General features: G+C 36.8%; 4 protein-coding genes across 4 annotated transcripts; 2 read left to right on the forward strand and 2 right to left on the reverse strand.

Annotated features, from left to right (window-relative positions):
• Positions 1–5,213: 5,213 nt before the first annotated feature.
• On the forward strand, positions 5,214–9,158 carry l(2)37Cd (general transcription factor IIIC subunit l(2)37Cd). Its single transcript, XM_067764254.1, has 9 exons — positions 5,214–5,368; positions 5,440–5,563; positions 5,614–5,815; positions 5,917–6,031; positions 6,107–6,365; positions 7,350–7,577; positions 8,376–8,507; positions 8,585–8,797; positions 8,862–9,158. Exons 2-9 carry the CDS (start codon positions 5,441–5,443, stop codon positions 8,937–8,939), a joined length of 1,350 nt encoding a protein of 449 aa, XP_067620355.1. The 5' UTR covers positions 5,214–5,368; position 5,440; the 3' UTR covers positions 8,940–9,158.
• On the reverse strand, positions 8,799–13,578 carry AsnRS (asparagine--tRNA ligase). Its single transcript, XM_067764253.1, has 5 exons — positions 13,423–13,578; positions 12,791–13,365; positions 12,438–12,730; positions 10,707–11,085; positions 8,799–9,468 (listed from the first exon to the last, which is right to left on the reverse strand). The coding sequence occupies exons 1-5, from the start codon at positions 13,442–13,444 to the stop codon at positions 9,073–9,075; spliced, it is 1,665 nt and encodes a 554-aa protein (XP_067620354.1). The 5' UTR covers positions 13,445–13,578; the 3' UTR covers positions 8,799–9,072.
• A 2,024-nt stretch (positions 13,579–15,602) lies between these two features.
• Positions 15,603–16,584, forward strand: Polr2C (RNA polymerase III subunit RpII33). The gene has a single exon (XM_067764268.1). The coding sequence runs from the start codon at positions 15,605–15,607 to the stop codon at positions 16,520–16,522; it is 918 nt and encodes a 305-aa protein (XP_067620369.1). The 5' UTR covers positions 15,603–15,604; the 3' UTR covers positions 16,523–16,584.
• Positions 16,569–17,615, reverse strand: mRpS23 (mitochondrial ribosomal protein S23). Its single transcript, XM_067764269.1, has 4 exons — positions 17,534–17,615; positions 17,180–17,251; positions 16,958–17,119; positions 16,569–16,904 (listed from the first exon to the last, which is right to left on the reverse strand). Exons 2-4 carry the CDS (start codon positions 17,221–17,223, stop codon positions 16,586–16,588), a joined length of 525 nt encoding a protein of 174 aa, XP_067620370.1. The 5' UTR covers positions 17,224–17,251; positions 17,534–17,615; the 3' UTR covers positions 16,569–16,585.
• Between the last annotated feature and the right edge of the window lie 1,143 nt (positions 17,616–18,758).

Genomic DNA, 18,758 nt, shown 5'->3' on the forward strand with positions numbered 1-18,758 from the left:
CGTTAACATTCCAAAAATTTAAATTCAAATTCAAAAAAAAACTGACGCAAAAAAGTACTACCGAACCGGACATGGCCGGTTACTAACGCTGAAAATCAAATTAAAAAAAAACCGCTGAAAAACCAACCAATAACAAAAAAGCTGAAAAAATTAAAAATAAAAAAGAAAAGGGCCGAATATACATAGGGGGCGCCGCGGGTGGTGTTGCGACGCCCGGTGCTTAGTCCCACCCTCAAGATCCATGGCCACCGACGCACCTAAAATTTCGGTGGCCCCTTACCTGTCTTACCTTATGCCTTCTAAATAATTGGCGACGCCAGCATTCCCATTTCAATTACAAATTTATTTATAATTCATTTTCATTACGGCTTATTACTTAGGATTATGATTTAATTTATATAAGTTTACAGCTAGGTACATTAAAGTGAGCGAAATGATGCCGTACAAAAAGGAGGTTCACTAGGAGTGATTAGTAAGAAAAAAAAAGTATGTACATATATTCATTCCTTTTGATATAAACTTGATTTAGATCCAGGTCATATTTACTTTGGTACTGAATTCAAAAAAAAGTAGACCATCCCAATTGGAGGGTAGGCAGGGGTATACATGGAAGCTTCCTTATACCTGCTCACTTTGTTGTGGGCATATGTCGAATAGCATTGTTTTAAATGAATATGCTTAAATATACGTAAGGACAGACCTATTTGTTCTTACAAATCTCTCGTTTTAAACCACGAACTTTCTTCAAAATACCCTGAAACATATGCAGGTTAGAATTGACCAATAAACGTTTAGCGTTTGACGCAATACTTCAACGTCTGTACTTAAGATTTACATTTTTATTTAGGTGTACGGTGTAAATTAGGCTTTTATTTAAAATTTAAAATATATAAAAAATAAATAAATACTAGGCGCGCTATACCATCGGGGAAATACAGACCGACTTTCCTAAATTAATCATCTAAAACATGTTTACTTGCGAAGTTGAAAAATACAGAAAACTCCAATATACATATGTATGTATGAATACACTAATTTTCAATAAGAACAAATAAAAATAATCTGACACCTTTTAAATATTATATTTAACTTTTACATTTCAAGTATGTGTATATAACATACAAATTGGCATGTCTAGTCCTTTAAGGCTAAATATACATACATAGTCAAGGTATTTATCATCATGCATATGCATCTGATATCAAATCTTTAATTGTATTTATCTTGATTTTAAATTTAATAATCCGAAATTTCCAAATTGGGTATGCCTTCTTGGTTGTCTTTCGTTAATGCAAACCTTACCTAATCTTAGTCAGAAAATTCTATACGAAATTGGCATAGCCAGGACATATGCGAAATTTTATTTAGGGTTACCACAAAGCATAGCATTAGTTTTGCGTATTTAACGCAAAGGTACAATAGTGGTGGAATTCAAACGTAATACAACGGCTGGCATTCTCCAGCTGACTAAACTTAGGCAAGTATTTCATAAGGGGGGGTTGCATACATATGTGCAACCTAAGTGGTCATATGCTTATATGTACATATACCCCTACTCACTACGCACCTTGGTATATTTTCTAGGTGGCTGCACTCAACGCGCACTCTAATTGGGTATATGTCTATATATGCATATAACTATACCCAATTTAGGTAGCTAATCATACGTGTAAATGGGTGGCGATTAGATGTAAATAGTGTTAGTGTCGTATATCATGTTTCGTGTGCCCACCCTTATGTACGTGTACCTAGGAGTGTATGTAAGCTCCACTCAAGGGGCTTTGGAACGGACTCACCCCTTTATGTGGTTATTGCGGTAGTTGTTCTGGTTGAGGTGGCCGGCTCTGGGTGTGCCCGGCTTATTTCGTTGGGCCTATAGGTAGCGGCCTTTGCTGCTGCGGTTGAACTTGCTGTTGTTGATGTTGCTGATACTGCCGATTCAATTCATTGGCTGTTGTTGTTGAATCTTACCATTTGTTATTTGTGCCAATACGTTCATGTTGCCAAAGACCGTTTTACGTATTCAATACAAAATCGATTTTATAAAGTTGCAATTAATTCAAAAAAAAATTTCCCCGGTTTGTTGTTGTTGCCGGTTCAACGGGCCCATGAGCATATAAGGTGTTTGCCACAGGTGGTTGTAATTCTACTGCATCCACATTCATGTACACATAACCGCTTGCAAATGTGTGAACAAATTTTTCAATTGTAGTGAGACTCCTCGCTGTTTTTAATGCGTTCAGCAAAATTCGTATATTTTATACTTAGTAAGGTATGATTGATTGAACATAAAATGGAAGTGCGGCTTTTTATAGTTAATAGCAAAGAAATGTATTATAAAACTATTGCCAAATGTTGTCCTTTTTGATCACTTTTATTTTCCTGCAGATTGATTGATAACGTTGCCGATATCTTTCTGTAACTTCGGTAATATTTTTTTTTTTTACTTTTTCTGCAAAGATATAGCAAATATCACTTTTCTGGTGTGTATCGGGCGGAAACTCATGCTAGAAGAGAAAAATTTTTCTCCTGATGGCCGGTCTGTCTGTTCCCTTCTTTTCCGATATTTTTCATCGCAACCTTTGCCACATCGCTAGGTGTGTTCCCGTGAACACGCTCCCAAGTAGATCGCAGCCATATACCGTAGCAGCAGACCGTAACAGTGTACGTACATATATGTGGACATAATTGATTTATTGATGTGCATACAAGTCACTGCTTAGCATCGGCTTAGTGTTGCTAGTATTCGTCACAATATATAGATGTACGACGCGACATCTGCCCATTTTCACTTACACTGAGCTAGACTACATTGCGCGGCAAAATATTCTTTGCATCAGGCATGCTTAACCAACGAACCGATATCATTTCGTTACGATAATTAACGTTAATAAACGAAACAAAGTCATTTCGTTTCGTTTATTAACGTTAAAAACGTCAAATTAACGAAATGATTTCGTTTCGTTTTCTGCCATATCAAAACGGAATCAAATCGTTTATGTTCATTATTAATTTCAAACTATGCTGGCAAAGCTGATTGATGGCGGAGTCATTAAAGGTGAAAGCAATAGCCAAGCTGATTGCAACTTTTCTCATGAATTTTGACAGTACGAACATTTCTCAGAGTGTTTTTGACATTACCACCAACGAATTACACAAACAAATTATATGGAGTTTGTGTGTGTATGTGCGCTCGTTGTTACCACCTTACGGCTTCACCATGGCTATAGCATTGCCAGCACAATTCAAACATAAAGTATCACGTTTTTGTTAACGTTTTTAACGTTAACGAAAGCTTTTCGTTTCGGTTAAAAACGAGATACAATTTATCTTGATAATTTCTTTATCGATAATATTTCGAAGTGTTTCAACGGAAACGGTGGAAATTTTTTGATAAACGATTAGCTTAACGTTAAGGTGCATCCCTGCTTTGCATGCATTCTTATGGAGCAATTCATATTAAGCGGCTGCAGCACTGCACGACGCGACCATGTTGATTAAATAGGCAAAAAGTTGAAGCGTCGCTACCCCTACATGTCGCTACGCTTAATATGGACTTAGCTTTAAATGAAGAACAACGACGACATCTGCCTATCAAAACTTAGGTGTACTAAAACATCATGACCTCTGCTTCTCAATCTCCAAATGACTAATGTTGGCCGATCCCGTGATTTTTGAGGAAATTTTGGATCTGTCAAGAGATATTTACGAAAGAAATTGAAAATTTGTATGTGGTTGTTGTAATTTTGAAGATTTTGTGATACCCATAAAACAAATTGTGAACATAAGTGTTTTGCGCGGATATAGTTTTGGTCTCCTAACCGGTTTCGGAGCACTCCGGGGTCATTTTCCGGTTTTTCGTTAATATATTTTGAACGAGCTAAAATCTTTATTTTCCAACTTCGGATTATTGTTGTCGAGGTCAACACGCGTCTTTTGGCACCTCTCGATATATTTGGACGCGTATTAGCAGTGTCATGCTCTCATAAAATTACCTCAGTTTTATATTTTTCCCTGGGATTGTGTTGCGAATAATAAACTCTGCGTAATTTCTTGGGACATCTACTGTTATTCAGTCGCAGCTTAAGTAACTTGCTCATTGTATTGGTTCATAGTGTAACGAATTTACTTGCAAATCCTCTTATTTGTAATCTTCTGCTAAGTTCGAATCACTAAACTGTTGAATAAATAACTCCAATTTGTAATAATGCGAAATGCCCTTTATTAAAGTACTTCACAATAACACTCAAACTGTACAACGAATAGCTTGCTTAATAACCAAACTGATTGATAGCTCAAATGAAACTACTTTCAAAATAATACTGCTATTGCTCGCTAGATATCGTCTTAATCGAAACTGCTTGACAACTCAAATCAAACTGAATTCCAGTGCCTCTACAATTGCCGCCTTTTATACTCTTTCCAAAGGATTTGAAGCATCTCACCTGTCTTCTACTTCTGGCTGTCTCCAGTAAGCTTTCCTCTTCATCTGACGCATCATCAAACCACAATTCCGTTGTAGTCATACTTTTATTTTTAATATTTGTATTTAATAACTAGTTCTGCTTTTGTTTATTTAAAAAAAAAAAAAAAAAAATGTAAGGCGCGATAACCTCCGAAGAGATCTAAGGCCGAGCTTCTCTTCCAATTTGCGTCGTGCTCCTCTTGATTTTTCCCTACAAATTGGCCGGACGGGACCTACATGTTTTATGCCGACTCCGAACGGCATCTGCAAGGCAGATGAGTTTTCACTGAGAGCTTTTCATGGCAGAAATACAATCGGAGCGCTTGCCAGACACTGCCGAGGGGCGACCCCGCTTAGAAAACTTTTCTTCTAATTGAAAAATCTTATTTCTAAAATTTTGATGTTGCTTTGCCCGGGAGTTGAACCCAGGGCATACGGTGTGATAGGCGGAGCACGCTACCATCACACCACGGTGGCCGAACGGTGGAAGGCACTCGAATGGAGTGGAATGAAGAACAGTAGGAAGACCAGAGTTGCATTGGATCAATCATTGCATCAATATTAAAGATAAATTTAGAAAATGTAATTAAATACTTGAGTATAAGCAAACATTTTCTTTCAATTACTGCAATTAAGGTGTCCCAGATGCTATATATTCGAAAATTTTAACAGTTTAGTCTGTTTAAAAATTTAACTTCAATTTCCCTAAGATTTCCGTAATATGGCCATTAGTGATGTTTGTGTGTGTGTGCAAATTTTGAGCGATCAGCTGTTAGTTGCGCTACTTGGTAAAATTTACAATGACCCGGTCAATTGAACAAGTTCAGAACGAAACGACCCAACTCTAGTTGTACGGTGCTAGAAAACTCACTGGATGATGGCTATTGCTATACCACTATGAATGTATGTAAACAAAAAACGGCCGGCAAAGAAATATGAGCTGAATTTTATAATTTATTTTCTCCGAGTTTCAGCATGTCTACAACACAAGTGAATTTCAATTCAAATAAAGAGCTGGAGGTAGTCGAGTACCCAGGCAAAGTTGTTAATGTAGAAAAGATGGTCGCCACGCTAGGAGGCATTAGCAACATATCACAGGTAAACAATTACAGTTTAATAAAAAAATATTATTTTATTTGTCACTATAGTCTTTGGGACCAGAACAAAAACGGCTGGAGTTGCGATATCATCCCAAAAATCCATTCAACAAAGGGGCCAATGGAGATGCAATTCAGGGTGCTGGCCTGTTAATATCTGTGAAAGTAAGACGCTCAAAGAAAAATCCGAATAAACCGCCCGAATATCAATTATGTATACTTGGACATTGTAAAAGAATTTTTACTTTTAATAGTACGTATATATTTTTAGTATCTAGGAACCTGCAAGTAAACTATTTATTGTTGGTGGCTTAGAACACATTTTATAATTTTTCTGTTATTTATGATCAACAGATATATGCGATTTTCAATACCTGCCATTGTACAAGGATCCCAACAATATTAAAGGCTACACTTTTGATATTACAAAATTGGCTCCACAGTCCGTAAAAGATACAAATTATTTTAAGTAAGTTTGATAAGAATTTGATGTTCATTTGTATGTTCTAATGAATTTATATTATATGTTCTAACTTCTTAATAGTCAAACGGATTTGGAGTTAATATGTTTGCCGCAAGTATTTGCACGAATCGATACACCTACTTCTAGTATGTATCGTGGTGAGCAACAAGACGACGGTCAACATGAGGTACTTGGGGTGATACAAAAAACGTTACACGACAATCGCGATATTGTTCAATTCAGTATGACCGATGATTTTCCTGAACGTCCAGATGTGCAATTTGTTAAACGTATGAGAGTGAAATATGTCTCGGATGAACAACTACAGAAGGTTAAATCCGTAAGTAGGCCATTTTATAATTATAATCAGAAGCAATACAACCAGTGCGTTAACAAAAACAGTAAAACGGACCGATTATATATAGACTAAATATGCGGTCGGTCACGGTGCAGATTCATGCTGAATGAATGCACAATGACTTAGTGCTTTCGAGAAGGTATTATTTTCAAGGGATTCGGCAGGGGACTCTTGTTGCATCGATAAGGTTTCTCCCCGAAGGCTTTGGGGAGTGTTATCGATGTGATGGTCCTTTGCCGGATACAGATCCGGTACGCTCCGGTAACATAGCACCATTAAGGTACAAGCCCGACCATCTCAGGAACGATTTATATGGCCACATTAAACCTTCAGGCCATCCCTCCCTCACCACCCCTAAGTTCCATGAGAAGCTTGGGGTCGCCAGAGCCTCGTCTGTTAGTGAAACAGGATTCGCCGCGGATAGGTGAGGTTGACAATTGGGTTTGGAGAAGCTATATATTGCGCTGGCAACCTGAAGGGTTGCACTACACAGCCCCTTGAATCTGGTATTTTAGTCGCCTCTTACGACAGGCGTACCTACCGCGGGTATATTCTGACCCCCTAACCCGCTGGGATGCCGATATCCATAAAATAAAATTAATTTCTGTAATCCTTCGACGAGTATTTTTTTCTATTACAACAGCAACATCAAAACAGAAGTACACAGATAGTACATAGTTTGAAATTTAAGAACCAGAAAAGAGCAATTAAGAGAATATATTGCTTGAGTCAACATGGTGAGCATTAAGACATGCAATCACTCTTTGAAAAGAAAGATGCTACTATTTGTTGATGTAAAAATACCCCCCGAGGAATTTAAAACGGCTGTCGGGTTTATTACGGTACTGGCATGTGAACATGTATACATTTTAAATTTTATTGAGCAAGGATACAATAGATTTCATGGATGGATATTAATATATCTAATTAGCCTATTAAATACATTACACTTTCATTCTTTAACAGCTTTTTGAGGAATGCCCAATATGGACACGCATAGCTCTGCTTTATGAAACTGGTATAACTAGCGAAAAATTAAAATGTATTATACCATCCTTATCTTATTATTTCTCAACGGGGCCATGGCGAACGCTGTATGTACGTTACGGATATGATCCCCGCAAGGATTTTAAAAGCCGTTACTATCAAAAATTTGACTATCGCTTACGCTTCCGTTCTGGAATGTCTGAATTCGTAAGTAATCGAGGGTGAACGAGGGGATTAACAAAAGTTCGCTTGGTTGGCGATGCAAGGAATATAGGCTCGTTTTTATACTAAATTCACTTTTTATCGTCTTAGCATAGGGGTCATTGGTCCTAAAGCATTTATTTGGCCAATAGGCCAGCATTTTCCAACATATTCCAAAAGTGTTGTATATTTCGATTTTGTTCACCAGACTTTCCAACAGGATGTTGGAGGGAGAACATCACCTTTAATGTTTATTATAACGATCTTCCGTCTTCCCTTGTAAAGTTTTGGTGAGAAAACAAACCGCTTTTGGCGTTGTGCTATCTTCAGTTCCATTTTTCGTTCTTCAAAATTCCTTAAGATCTTAGTAAATAATTTCGCAGTGTGAGATGACTAGTTGTCATGAAAAAAAAAAATAATACAAATCCTACTTCCCTTTTACAAATAATTTTTTTACTCTTTGATATTGGTAAACTGTGTGCCATATTCGATTTCCAATAGTCTCAATTTGTTAGAATTAGAGAACATTCATCAACTTTGGAATGGAGCTGAGGGGTAGCGACTTAAAGTTAAAAGACAAAAACCAAAGAGATTCCAAATTGAATTTCTATTTGATTTTGTAATGCGGTTCCGTTTTATCAATATGTATTTTAACCGATCGTGCGGAAATTTGGAAAAACCTCGAATAAAACAATTTTTTGGTTTTAAGAAAACACCTTGCAAGAGTCAGCACCTAGGTGAACATTTGTTAGTTTACTTGTTTGTACAAGTTCAAATGCAGTTTGCTAACTTTATTTATTTAAGGTGCTAGATAGAAAAAATACACTAAAAAAATTGAATGACAATTCAGAGGAACCAAGAGAGTTGGTGCAGGATATAAACTTTCCCTATTTTGAAGTAAACAAACTTCCACGTTCTCGGCAATGTATAATGCGCGTAAGCATATCTATTTACGTTTTATATGCATACACATATTTATATATATAGGATTTATTTTCTATTATTTAATTAAGTATTGTGATATACATATGCCTAAAATTCAAGAGATGATCGAAAAAATACCTTCACCACGTACTGGAGCAATATGCAATGAGAAAACTGGTTGGTTACCAGCGGGCTTTGATATGCAAGTGCGCCAAATAATGAATAATTCCATTAAAGAAATGTTACTCAAGCATCATCGTAAAGGTCAGATACATGCAGAATTGGACTCGGAAGATAATGGGGTAACGTTTGTGTAAGCATTTTATTTCTTTATCATTTTTACATTATACTCAAATTTATTTGCAGGAAGATGCAGAAAGCGATGCCACATTCGATGATAATTTAGACAATAGTGAGTTATATAAGGAAATTTTTGATGAATAAATATAGTAATGGTATATTGTAAATGCAAGAACACAAATTATTTATCTATTGAATGCCTCAAGCTTGTAACTTTGCATAATTTTTCTTATCTTTTTTTTTTGCTTTTTTCACTCTGAGTTGTGTTATCTTCCATTTATGGTTTGCATCGATCCAAGAAACGTGGATATAAACAAACTTCGCGTATATGATAACGATTTAACAACCAACAAAGAAAACGTTCTAGTCCAAGACCATAACCACCATGCGGTTGTGTCCCATAAACTCTTTGGTCTGTATACCAATAATATGGTGTAGGATCAATGCCCTCGCGCTCGTAGCCTCTCAGTAGTTCATCACTATCATAAATCCTCATTGAGCCACCAACAATTTCACCAACATTGGGTAGTAATACATCGACACTTTCTGTTAAGTTGCCATCTTCAGCACATTTTGACATGTAAAACGATTTAATATTAACTGGGAAACGACATAACATTATTGGTTCATTAATTGTATCCGTCATTTTTCGTTCTGGCGCTTCCGGTATATCCTATTTTTAATAAAAAATATATTATTATTATTATTTATTTTTATTATTTATTTATTGTTACGGCGTTTTAAGCCTAAAACTTAGATTATTACAAATTTTTAAATACATTTTAATAATAATAGGATTCTAGCGTTTGGAGTGTCGGAATGCATGAGATTCCGATCAGCACGGGAACTGGTGGTCCCAACGGGCGAGCCTTTGAGTCATATCATTGGGAGGTTGGAATGACGTGTTCTCAATCCTGCCCTACTCCAAGACGTATGATTACCCAGTTTTATTATTTATGCTGTCGGAATGCATTTGATTCCGGTTAACCCAAAAGCTAGCAGCTCAGCAGAATAAGCCACTCTTATCGGACGGTTGGAAAGGACGTGTTTCCAATCCTCCCTGTACCAGCTTTTATGTAAACATAATTAATTATAATATATCATTGTTGTAGGAATATACGTGATTCACATGAACACTCCAACTGTTTGTCTGGGACGATATTTTCAGGAATTCTTTCCTAATTTGATTATATTAAATTTAAAGCCAGTCCCATTTCAATAAAAATATAAGCAACTAGTGAGCGGGGAAGCATGTTTCAGAATTTGTTGTAAAAACGCCCCTATCGCGCCAGACGGTTGAAAATCGTCTCTCCAAAAGGCCTTACAGTGAAATTTTACGAACATATAAAAAGTGAAAAACTTTTTGAAAAGCAAATTTACATTTTTTCCGTCGTTTACTGTAAAAAGAATATTAGATATTATTTTAACTTGAAAATATGATTCAAAAAGATTTTTAGATTATTAATTCCAATATAAAAAAGGGTTGAAGTTCACCACATTTCTAAATACCCATCTGAATATATATTTTTAGTTTGAGACGACATCAAGTTAAGTTGTTAAAAACCGTTTTTTGTTATTTGAAAACGCCAAGCAAAATCCATTAAAACGTTTTGGAATCTTATTGATCTGATCTTTCTTCCACAAGCTAATGTGTTGGCATATTTCAAAAATCCCGTTTCCAAACATAGTTGAAAAATATGTTATATCACAAGTTGATTCTATACTGTCTTACAAAACCATTGTTAACGCAGCATATACGTTAACTAAATTCAAAATCAGAATTTTCTTTTAACTTAGTGTGGAACGGGGCGTTCTACAACCACCTTTTGAAATAAGACGTATTTACTGCGTAAAACACAGCGAACGTAGGGCCATGTTTTACTCAGTTGTGGATATCTAATATTTAAGTACCTCGCCAAATTCATAGAATGTACCATCATCTTTAGTAACATTGTTTTCCTTTAACCAGTTTATAGCATCTGCATAATTCATACGACGAAACGGTTTCTGTGGTGGTTTAAAATTGGGGTTAAGCTCATTTACGATATGTCCCCATGGTGATTTTAATACACGATCGACAACATCACACACTAAATCTTCCAAACGATCCAATAAGTCATCGAATGTTATGAAAGGACATTCAGCTTCAACGTGCGTATATTCAGCTAAATGGCGACGTGTACGGCTTTGTTCGGCACGATAACTTTGCGCAAGACAGAAAACATCACCAAGTGCTGGCAAACAAGTTTCTAAATATAGCTGAGAGCTTTGAGTTAGGTAAGCTTCTTCACTAAAATTAAACAATTAAAAAGTTTACCACATATCTTATAAAATTACACACACATAGGAATGAAATAGTGTGCGAAGTGAAACTTTTTGACTAAATTAGTTTGCTATACCCTTCATAAATATTATACGATTTACATATTAATCTACTTGAAGGAGGAAAGATAAAGACATGAACGAAAAAAGTGAACTGAACTAAACTTAATAAGAGGTTAACAGTATACTGGGTATAATTTACGCCGGCGACTACCTTTGTTAGAAGGTGACCACTTTAAATTAATGAAAAAACGCTCATTACCACTTACAAAGCAATTGGCCAGCCGATTGCATGCTACGCGTCCCCTATATGGTCGCCAAGCCTAAAAACTACTCACAGGAAGAAGTTACAGGCCTGCCACAATATAGCTCTCAGAATGTTGTTGTTGTTGTTGTTGTAGCGATAAGGTTGCTCCCCGAAGGCTTTGGGGAGTGTTATCGATGTGATGGTCCTTTGCCGAATACAGATCCGGTACGCTCCGGTACCACAGCACCATTAAGGTGCTAGCCCGACCATCTCGGAAACGATTTATGTGGCCACATTAAACCTTCAGGCCATTCCCCCCTCTCCACCCCCAAGTTCCATGAGGAGCTTGGGGTCGCCAGAGCCTCGTCTGTAGTGAAACAGGATTCGCCGCGGATAGGTGAGGTTGACAATTGGGTTTGGAGAAGCTATATATTCCGCTGGCAACCTGAAGGGTTGCGCTGCACAGCCCCTTGAATCTGGTATTTTAGTCGCCTCTTACGACAGGCATACCTACCGCGGGTATATTCTGATCCCCTAATCCGCTCGGGTAGCTCTCAGAATCGCCACGGGCTGTATTCTTATGTCCCCAGAACACGACCTACATAAGAAGGCGAGAACACCTCCCATCAGGGAGAGAAATTAGATGCTAACCATCAGTTCTGTTGAATACCCATAAACCTGGGCATCCCAACAGGCATACTCCCCAGGGAAACGCGAGTTACTCTAGCTCAACTTCGATCTGGATACTGTAACAGGTTAAACTCTTACCTATCCAGAATCAACCCCGACATACAAAATGTATGCCCCGCTTGCAATGTGTCCCCACATGACACCAACCATCTCCTGAATTGTAATGTGGAACCAACGCCTCTAACACCCACCTCATTATGGTTCACCCCTGTTGAAACTGCAAGCTTCCTTGGACTCCCGTTAGAGATTATTGATGACAATTTGTGATCGGTCGCACCTATTGGAGGGGAGAAGCACTGCTACAACAACAAACAAAGAACTTATGTAAATCTACTTTAAGATCTTTAAAGTTTCACCCCAAAAAATTGTTAAATGCAACTAACCTGAAGTATTGTAATTTAAAAAGAGTTGAGCCTCCTTCAACTTGTGTTTGCACCAAAGTTGGGGGTGTCACTTCATTGTAGCCACGATCGAAGAAGTGTCCACGAAATGCTTGCATAACAACCGATCTCATTTTCAATATCTTTGAAGTATTTTCACCGCGTATCATAATATGACGATTATCCAATTGTACATCTGGATGAGCTTCTTCGTTCAAAATACTTTCTGCACCCCCAGCAGGCGCCAAACCAATCAATTCCCAGTAATCGACATGTAGTTCATGGCCACCTGGTGCCTAAAAACAATATGAAATTGCAAAAATACGTATACATGCATATATTCATTCTCTTAATACCGATTTGCCAACAGGTACTGTTTTTAATGTACCAAATAAAAGCACAGAGCTTTCTGTAGTCAAAACAAGCGCTTCATAGGTATGACAAAGTTGATTAGTAAGTACGCACTGCAGAAAACCATTACCATCGCGTAAGGTTATAAAAATCAATCCTTTACCCTGACGTCGTAAGCGATGTACCCAACCGTAAACCTTAACACGCTCGCCACGATATTCTTCACCATGCCGTATGTTTATTCTGCGAGCGGCAGGCAAACTTGGATCCTCAACAATTTTAATCTTTCGCGCATCATCTAAGTTATGAGTACGCTTTTCGGCATCTTCAGCTTCTCGCTGCTGCTTGTCGGCATTTTTGTAGCCCTCACGTGTAAACAATTTTTGTATTTTCTTTAGTTGTGATTTTGCAGCTACTTCATATTTACTTTCAGAATTTGGATCTTTACTATCAACATATATGGTGGGGAAAGTTTCTGCTTTAGCATGACGCATAGCTTGCAAAATGGTTTTGTATGGGGTTTCCTTAGTGCCATTACCAGTTTCGTCGCTACCACATTTTTCAGATGTATAGAGTTCATCTACCGTTGTGCAAAAGGTACAATATAATTATTTTTCTCTATTTTCTTAGCACTCACCTATAAAACTTTCGGATGCCATTGTGAAATTAGAAAAAATCGACAGCAGATTGCATCAGTCACGTAAAATGCATTCACTTCTACCAATAGGCGATGTATATGGTAAAAATTGATCCACGTTGCAGTGGTGTTATTTGGTAAATTACAGAAAATAATCGATATAATTACGACGATAAATGGTATGCATCGCAAGCGGTTGTGTATCCAAGCACCCTGTGCCAGCGCTGAACCATGATATAATCACTTACAGGGTATAACTGTTCTCTCTTCAAACACAGCACTAGCATGGCGGAACGATACAAGGTGGCAGCATGGTTACATACCTACAAGCATATATAAGAATTCTATGTAATTTGTTTTTGTAAATTCGATAGACAAATGTCAAAATCGTACTGCGCTGGAAGTTGATGTATCAAATCAAATAAAAAAAAGTTTATAATCAACTGTAATACAAAATACAAATCAGCTGTCCCATGCTGCCACCTTGTATCGTATCATATGTAAATGAATACAAGCTCCTGTCAGACAGTCAGTCCGGTTTCAGGTCAAAGCGGAGCTGTACAACGGCACTATTATCTGTAACAGAAGAAATTCGTGAGCGGGTGGATGAAAGTTATATTGCCTTCCTAACACTTCTTGACCACTCTAAAGCTTTTGATTCTGTAGACCACACTCTGCTCTGTAGGAAGCTGGAAAACTTATTTAACTTCTCTGGTCATGCAGTTGCCCTTATAAGATCATATCTTGGCGATAGGACTCAAGCAGTGTGTATATATGGTAAAAAGTCTAACTTCCTACCTGTCTTAAGAGGCGTCCCTCAAGGGTCTATCCTGGGTCCTCTGTTATTTGTTCTGTATATCAATGACTTACCCGATGCCCTTAAGTATGGTAATGTTCATATCTACGCTGATGCTGTGCAATTGTTTACGTGTTGTCCTCGTGATCAAACAAGCTTGTGCATAAGTAACTTAAACCACGATTTGAATCAAATATTTTCATGAGCTACTATGAATGGCTTATGTATAAACCCGAATAAGTCAAAATGTATTGTTATTCATAGAAGGTCTTTTCCCACTAATGATTTAGAGAATGTAGTGTTCGACAATTCCGTCATAGAATACGTAGATACGGCGAAAAACTTAGGTGTAATTTCTAACAAAACATTGACATGGAAAGAGCATATTTTTAGAACGGTTGGAAAAGTGTATGGAATGCTTCGTACACTATGGTTAACACAGTATTTCACGCCTTTGCACATAAGACTACTTCTGGCTAAAGCGTACTTAATACCTACGCTACTCCATGGTTGTGTGATTTACTCAAACTGTGACTATGTGTGCAAGAACAAACTAAATGTTGTTTACAACAACATTGCTAGATATGTTTATGGGTTGAAGAGATTTGATCACGTATCACAACATGCTGAAAGGTTGCTAAACATTTCTTTCGAAAATCTTTTAACAGTCGAAACACTGTCCTTCATCCATAAATTGATACACACGAAGGAACCTGACTATCTATATCGTAAGCTTATTTCTCTGCAATCATCAAGATCGGTGCTTCTTCTTACGTACATTAGATACCGCACGCTAACCTCTGAACGCCAATTCTTTGTTACTGCAATACGTCTTTGGAACTCCCTACCTACGTCTTCGACTCTTAAGTAATGCTCTGCACTTCAAAAAAGAGCTAACAACATTTTTTAACGACTCTTAAACTGGATATCAAATTGTTCTTGTTAAAATGTTCATTTCTAAGTCCTTTCCCTTTCTCTGTGTCTTCTTTCTTTATTTGTTAAATACTATTCGATCTAAAATCAGCCAAAGGTTATCATCACTACTGCTGTATTTTAATATTTATTAATTACTTTTCTTTAGTTTTAAGATTTACATCTACATACATATATTTAACTATTATCCGTTATATTTAATTTAATTTGATTAATCTAATTTATTATTATAAATGTTCAATTTTTATTGCGCATGCTATTCATGACTAGCACTGTTAAATAATTTGTCAAAATTGTTGTGCTAGGAACAAATTTTCAAATAAATACATACATACATACATGTATGTCACCGTGCTGACACCTTGTATAGTTCCGCTATGGTATAACTTTATACGAAGCACCTTGTGCCGGTACTCTTTTTCGATAGTTTCAGCAGCGTATTCGATAAAAAGAATGACATCTCTAACATATGAGTCAACGTGCGCAACTTTTCTTGTTTGCGGCTTTGAATATTTTGGTATTGCAGTAAAAAAATGTATTAAAATGCCATACGCTAACCAACCATCTGTGCAAATAACAGAGTTGACAGACGATAATGTGAAATTCGTTTTGGAAGACACCGAGCTGAGTGTAGCAAATAGTTTGCGTCGCGTTTTCATTGCAGAGACTCCGACTCTAGCCATTGATTGGGTGCAACTTGAAGCAAACTCTACTGTACTCTCTGATGAATTTCTTGCACATCGTATCGGACTCATACCTCTTATATCTGATGAAGTTGTGGAACGTTTACAATATACTCGCGATTGTATCTGCTTAGATTTCTGTCCTGAATGCAGCGTGGAATTTACACTGGATGTTAAGTGTACCGAAGAGCAAACGCGTCATGTTACAACTGCCGATTTAAAGTCTAGTAACGCAAAAGTATTGCCTGTCACATCACGACATTTAAATGAAGAAGATAATGAATATGGAGAGAGTACTGACGAAATTTTGATAATTAAACTGCGTCGGGGTCAAGAACTTAAGTTGAGAGCTTATGCTAAAAAGGGTTTTGGGAAAGAACATGCCAAATGGAATCCAACAGCAGGCGTTTGCTTTGAATATGATCCAGATAATGCTATGCGACATACTTTATACCCCAAACCGGATGAATGGCCAAAAAGCGAGCACACCGAGCTGGAAGATGATCAATATGAAGCGCCTTACAATTGGGAAGCAAAACCGAATAAATTCTTTTATAATGTAGAGTCAGCTGGTGCGCTTAAGCCGGAGAATATAGTAATTATGGGAGTACAGGTGTTGAAAAATAAATTGTCTAATTTGCAAACGCAACTTAGTCATGAGACACAAAATGATGCACTTGCGGTATAGATGATATTACATTTTCTATACTATAATTAGTAAATACATAAAGATCTCTTGGACAAAGCTCATTTATTCACTGAATAGTTTTTGAATATTCACTTTTTTAATACGATCATGCTCCTTTCTATTTTCTAAGCTTCCTTCAAAGTCGGCAAGTATACTTGTCTTCAGATTATCATGATTATCTTCAATCGGGTTGTGTATATTTGGTTGTTCAGATCTATTTGTCGCTAGCATTTCAACGGCAGTTTCATATAACTTTTCTTCATCTAGAGGATTCTGCGCCTTAAGATCGTGGTAAATCTCGAGAAAATGTTGTGTTTGAGTTTTACGCTTGATATCGGCCAAGTTTATTGTTTCATATTGCTTAAATTGCTTATGAAATTTGCTGAAATACAATATATGTTTTAGCGCTCATAACACATACGTATAAATACTTACGCTCGAGTAATATCTTCAGCATAAAATATTTTTTTAATCTGGATATCTGGTGCTTTACGGTCATAACGCGGTTCTAGCTTTGGTGGAAAAGCTACATATAAATCATACCAAATGGGTCGGTCCTCCATTTTCATTGCGTTTGCTTTAACTAGGCCCTCAACTCTTAAATCAATTTGAAAATAGAAAAAAATGTTGAATCGCTAAAGGCATCTCTTTACAAACCTGGAAAATATTGTTCCTATTTTTTCTAATCTACTTTGGGCCATTCCTCTAGAATTTCAATTAGTTTCGCAAGACTAAACCATAGTGTACCTATACCAAGTGTGTTCACTAAGTGATAAACGTCAAAACTACAAACAGCCTCGCTCACCTGATGGAAATCTCAGGTCTAGAGTCGCATTTTTAGTCTCACCGACAACATTTTTGACTACCAATCGTATGGACTTTTTCAATTTTTCAATCATTCGGAGCATTCGGTAATGGTATCCATTTTGAATTCGCTGTCATTCCGAATCCAGCGAGTGCCTGTCAGAATGCTTGACAGATAAGTCAACACACTTGTACTTGTACACTATGGACTAAACAACGTACAAAAGTTATAAAACATCTGTATTCGACGAGTTCTGGTAGCAATTTATCGATGATAGGTCGATAAGCCCAGCTGCTCTATTCCAGCCCATGATGGAATTATAGAAGGTGGGTTGCTAGTTGTGCACCTCGAAGCAAACGATCGTTTCGTCTACGAGACGATTACTCGTCTATTTGTATTTTGTGAGTTTCGCTCGTCTGGAAAGAAGAAAATAGCAGATCTTTACGTTGTTTTCGTTTAGATAGGTAGTTTGTAACTCGAATACCAGGCGAATGAGACGATCATCGTCCAGAATAGATGAAAGTTAAGTAGTGATAGTTAGAATTTCGGTGGATTGTTTTAGTACTTTTGAAGAGAAGCTCATCGTGTTAGGCTTTAAATTTGTTTGTATTAAAGAATATATATAAAAATATAAATATAAAATTTGATTGGACCATACCACATACGGCGAATAGGAGCTCTTGTGAATTGCCTAAATATAAATATATAAATAATTTCGTATGACAAAGGCCCCAACCAAGAAATTTAAAATTTTACAGGAGAAGCAAAAAACATTTTATTTTTATATACAATTTTTACTGGGGAGTATTTTAATATATCACACCAAAATATGTGTAAATCACCGTTTCGAAAAATCTGTTGATCTCTGTGAATAAAGGGCTAATTAAACTTCCTTAACCCTAACGCCTTAGTCGTAACCATACCAATTTCCAATGTGATCGTTTAATGGTGCCTTAACCTAAAAATCGTGAAAATTTCATAAAAATGAAGAAAACGCAAAAAATTACAAACATATTCAAAAACTAAGTCTCTTAGTCATAACTTATCCAAAACAATGAATAAAATCTACAAAAAGTTATTAAATTCACCAACTCAAATATTTTTAGGTTATGGATATGGCGAGAAACCAATTGGTAGGCGAGGTTATGGCATTAGCGTTATGGTATGGAACCATTATTCGATTACATTGATTTCCATAAGGTAGGTTCGATCAGCTGTTTTATCTGGTTATGGCATAGCGGAACGATACAAGGTGGCAGCATGGTGACATACCTACAAACATAAATAAAAATGACATGTACTTTCTTTTTATAAATTCGATGGACAAATGTCAAAATCGTACTGCGGCGGAAGTTGATGTATCAAATCAAATCATGGTTCAATTATGTACAGGTTGGCTCATCTCATCAGCTGATTTTATTTATGTCATTG

The sequence above is a fragment of the Eurosta solidaginis genome, chromosome 2 (assembly GCF_040869045.1).
Source record: "Eurosta solidaginis isolate ZX-2024a chromosome 2, ASM4086904v1, whole genome shotgun sequence".
NCBI lineage: Eukaryota > Metazoa > Arthropoda > Insecta > Diptera > Tephritidae > Eurosta > Eurosta solidaginis.